This window comes from Arachis ipaensis, chromosome B09 (assembly GCF_000816755.2).
Source record: "Arachis ipaensis cultivar K30076 chromosome B09, Araip1.1, whole genome shotgun sequence".
NCBI lineage: Eukaryota > Viridiplantae > Streptophyta > Magnoliopsida > Fabales > Fabaceae > Arachis > Arachis ipaensis.
Genome location: NC_029793.2, coordinates 5,554,652 through 5,558,971, shown reverse-complemented (window position 1 = coordinate 5,558,971; position 4,320 = coordinate 5,554,652). Strand labels below are relative to the sequence as shown.

Sequence of the window (4,320 nt, the reverse complement as noted above, 5' to 3'; positions counted from 1 at the left end):
ATTGGTATTTGAGTTAGCAATAATCTAGACCAGCTTAGTTGGTTAAATGTATTAGATAACCTAATACTAAAAAAAAATTTTGTTTTATTATAAAAAAAATCAATTTTATTATAATTTATTAAAAAATTTAAAAATAATAATAATAATACGACGCATAAGTGCCTTTGTAAAAAAACATTTTGCGCGTCTTTATAGGAGCATCGTGCTAGAAATAATTATTATCGTACCTGAAAGATGTTCATCTAAGTTTCCATTTGCCATGTATTCATAGATGAGTCCTATATTGGTTTCTTCGTTGCAATAACCAATAAGAGAAGTCAGATTTCGGTGATGTACTCTCATTAGAAGCTTAACCTGTCATTCAAAATAACAACACCAATAATAGATTGAGATTTCTTTCAAAATTAACATTTCTTTCTTATGCGTATTTTTTACTTTTGAACAATTCTTGCCTCTGCAACAAATTGTCGATATCCATGCACTGAAGATAGGGAAAGCATCTTGACAGCCACTTGAATGTCTTCAATAAAGCCATGATAAACTGTTCCGAATCCACCTCTGCCAAGAATCCTATCAAAGTTGTTGGTCATCTTAACAACCTCATTAAATGAATATTGTCGTTGCTTCGATTCCAATTCTGACCCCTTAATTGAACTACGACGCTTCCCAAGAATAATGTTCCTAGCAGCAGCTGATTTTCATGAATTTTTTTCAGTTATTCAAGGATTATTTCGAGTTATGGAAATCAAAACGTGTGCAATCAACCAAACTTCATTCGTCTGTTTCATAAAAGATTGCATATATATGATAGTTAGGAGAATGCAGTTACCATATCGCTTTCTCTGGCGAAAGATTATAACTGCTGCTATAATCACTAGAAGCAGTAATATCCCTGCAATTGATGCTACCACTGCAATAACTGCATTATTGTCTTTCTTTCTTGTATCATTTGATTGCGAGATGCATGAAGTTGATGCACATAGATTTGGATTTTGCCCCACACTAGAATACGCATCGAAAGGACAACAAAGTTAAAAGCAAAGTTAGTTATATTTGGTTACTCATGACAACTTAGAAATTGTGAAAGTTACGTTACATTAATGTTATGTTACGATAAGTTAGTGATTAATGAAGGAGAATCGTATTGTTTAAGAGAAATAAATATTAAAAATTATTTTGTGTGATTGGAGGGATTAAAATTTCAATTTTAAAAATCTCATATTTGAATAGTTACTCTTAAAAAAACGTGTTCAACACACCATTATTTAATAGTAGTATGTAGCAAAACCTTGCTATATAATAAGCAAAGCATCTTCAATGTCAAGTATTTATATCAATCAAGGATAACATATAGTGACATACCTCAAGGATAATAGACCATCACTTTGTTTTTGAAGGAGTTCGTTTGAAACTGAACCTGTTAGGTTGTTGTTTGCCAAATTCCTGCAAAAGCAGAAGGCAAATATGACATCCTTATCAAATGTTATAACCAATAAAATCATGTGAACTTACAAGTATTCCAGTGATTGCAGTTGTGCCAGAAAAGAAGGAACAGTCCCACTTAACTCATTGTCTGATAAATCTCTGAGATGGCAGTTCAAATGCTCAATTACAATCCAAAAAGTGAGACAAAAAAAATTACAAATGTAATCAAATTATATTGAGGTGCATTATTTATATATTAATCAAATGAGATGAGATAGGTACTCACAAGGACTTCAACATGGTAAGCTTGGATATATCAGCTGCTATATGTCCGGTCAGTCCACTTGAAGACAAATTTCTTTTATAAAAAATATTGAATCATTATTTCGATCATGAATTTATGCATGGTTTTTATAATTAAAAGGTTAATAGTTTTCTAATTTATGCATTAATATTTAATGAATGATAAGCTTACAAGGATGTGATTCTTAGAAAGCCATCATAAGTGGTACAGTCTACACCCTGCCACTTGTATGCAATGGGTGCACATGGATCTCCTTCCCAGTTTCTACTGTCCACTTTATAAGTCCTCTTCATGTTTGTGACTGCATCCACTGGTGTGTGTATATATATATTCATCGTAATCAAAAGTACAGAAGAAGCAAGCTAAATATGCATACAAGAATGAAAAGAAGAAGCTAATTAAGTTTAGACAAAATTAAACAGCAGCAGAATACCGTCATCCTTTTGGGTTTCTAACTGTGATGAGAAATCTTTCACTAAATAAATCTCAAGAGCATTGATGATGGGCGGAAGGGAGGAAGATTCTGTCCGGAAAAGTGAAATGTGATAGTTTTTGTGTCCAAACCAAGGGTTTAAATTATATCTGGTGTATAAACTAGCGTATACAGGTTTCACAATTGACCAAGGCACGTCATTTAAGGTGATATTGAATGATCTAGTTTGATTTGCACCCAGCTTCTGAAGCTCAGCGAAGTGTAAGTAGATATAGTATTGGTGCTGAGTTTCATTGTTGTCTGCATAATCATCTTCCCACTGGAAGTCTAATGAGGCAGTAGCATTTTTTGGTGTAGCTGCAGTCTCCATCACAACTGCTGGTGGTTTAAAGTCATTCTGATCCAAGTCATCATTGCTAAGTCTACTGCTTAATTGTGTCCACTTGTCGTCCCAATAAGGCTCCCATATCCGGTCATATGGATCATCTTTATACCTGTATACCAACATAACATCTCTTCCCATAACTTCAACAACAACAACAATAGTAATGATAATAACAATAATAATAGTAATAATAATAAATTTTAATTTTATTTTTATTTTTTCTATTAAACCATCATCACTTTTAATTCTTTGTGTTTTTTCTTATTCAAACTTATTCAAATAATAATGAGATGGGTACATATATACACTAAAGACTCAACTTCTGTATATTTCTTTTGTATTTTATAGTTTTTCACTTTGTGAAGATACGATGAATTTAACCGATGTAACAAATAATAATTAAGTTTCTATTACAATAAAGTGTCAAAATATGAATCAATTATATTTTTTTAAACAAAAAAGGGACTCGCCTGTATGTTAAGTTGCTGATACCAAAATCCAACCTTCGAAAACGTGCCAATGACGCAGTTGGATCTTGAGTGATATAAGTAATATTTGTCTGGTCCAAAATCCTCATTTCTATAACTGAAATGAATGGTGTCCCTTTGCCTTTATTAACCATACAGATATGGATATAATCGTTCGATAGAGTGTGTATAATTTCATAGTTTATGCTTACTGATGAATTTGTGAATTTCACCGTGTCCCAAAAATGAACTCCAAGATAAAGATCAAATTCTGGGAGCTTATTAAGGCCATCATAGTTTCCGTACAGGAAACTAGCCCTGATTAAATATCTAGTAACACTTGTTACAGTTATTCTGTAACAGTTTCTTATTCCATTAGAAAAACTTCGAAGATAAGTAAAATATTGTGGATGAGTAGTCTTATCTTGGGGCGACACAGTCTTACTCACACCAGAATCAATAAAATTAGCATCTGAAATGTAATTGATTCCGGTGCTCTTCTCAGTATAGTTGGAATTTTCAGGTAATCCACAATCTATACTAATGAATCCTGCTAGAAATCATCATGAAACTTTATTATGTTAAAGAAATTGCAAAATTTAACATGACTGTTCAAATTTTAATAAGTAATCAAATTAAACCTGATTGATCCTGGCCTTGGACCGTGGCTACGAAAGAAAGAGCACCAAGCAGTAGAAAAAGAGAATTTGCGATCTTCTTTGCCATTGCATGCATATCCTATTTTGTTTGGGGTGACAACGATGACCAGTGGTTCAGTGTTGCTATTTAACTAACTCTCCTGTACTTTCTCTTTAGCTAAAGCTCAAAATTTTTTACTGTTTTGATAACGAATTTTGTGAATAATGTGAATAATGAATTCTAGAATTCACTTAATAAAATAAAAAAAAATACTTCATCTTAAATTACCTTCTAAATTCTAATATTAGAATAACCATCTGCACACGTGAATTGAATATCCAACTATTATTAATTGAGTATGAATAAACCTAATCAAAATAAAAGAATAACTACCATTTAAAATCGACATAATCATCTGCATACCTATTGAATTGAACATCTAATATATTTATTGTTCACATTGTTTAATATTCTTATTATTTCCTTATATTTTTTCAATTTTTAATATCAAATTGTGCGATTTTTAAAGTTGACCCGGAAGGAGAAAAAAAAAATTCTACCTCAGCTTCTATATATTCCTTCGTAGGATTTTTTATTTATTATTTATTTTGTGGTAATAATTTATTTCTTTAACATATATTGTAATTGATAGTCCCATCATGCCATA

General features: G+C 31.6%; 1 protein-coding gene across 1 annotated transcript in view; it reads right to left on the bottom strand.

The window, feature by feature from the left end:
* Positions 1–3,796, bottom strand: part of LOC107614764 (probable LRR receptor-like serine/threonine-protein kinase At1g05700) — an 8,823-nt gene extending 5,027 nt beyond the window's left edge. Inside the window, exons 1-10 of the mRNA XM_016316901.2 lie at positions 3,656–3,796; positions 3,018–3,564; positions 2,163–2,656; positions 1,901–2,039; positions 1,712–1,783; positions 1,513–1,584; positions 1,363–1,443; positions 830–1,002; positions 453–691; positions 228–354 (exon numbers count right to left, since the gene is read on the bottom strand). Of these exons, the coding sequence (XP_016172387.1) occupies positions 228–354; positions 453–691; positions 830–1,002; positions 1,363–1,443; positions 1,513–1,584; positions 1,712–1,783; positions 1,901–2,039; positions 2,163–2,656; positions 3,018–3,564; positions 3,656–3,749 (2,038 nt within the window). The 5' untranslated portion in view covers positions 3,750–3,796. The remainder of the gene's footprint in view (positions 1–227; positions 355–452; positions 692–829; positions 1,003–1,362; positions 1,444–1,512; positions 1,585–1,711; positions 1,784–1,900; positions 2,040–2,162; positions 2,657–3,017; positions 3,565–3,655) is intronic.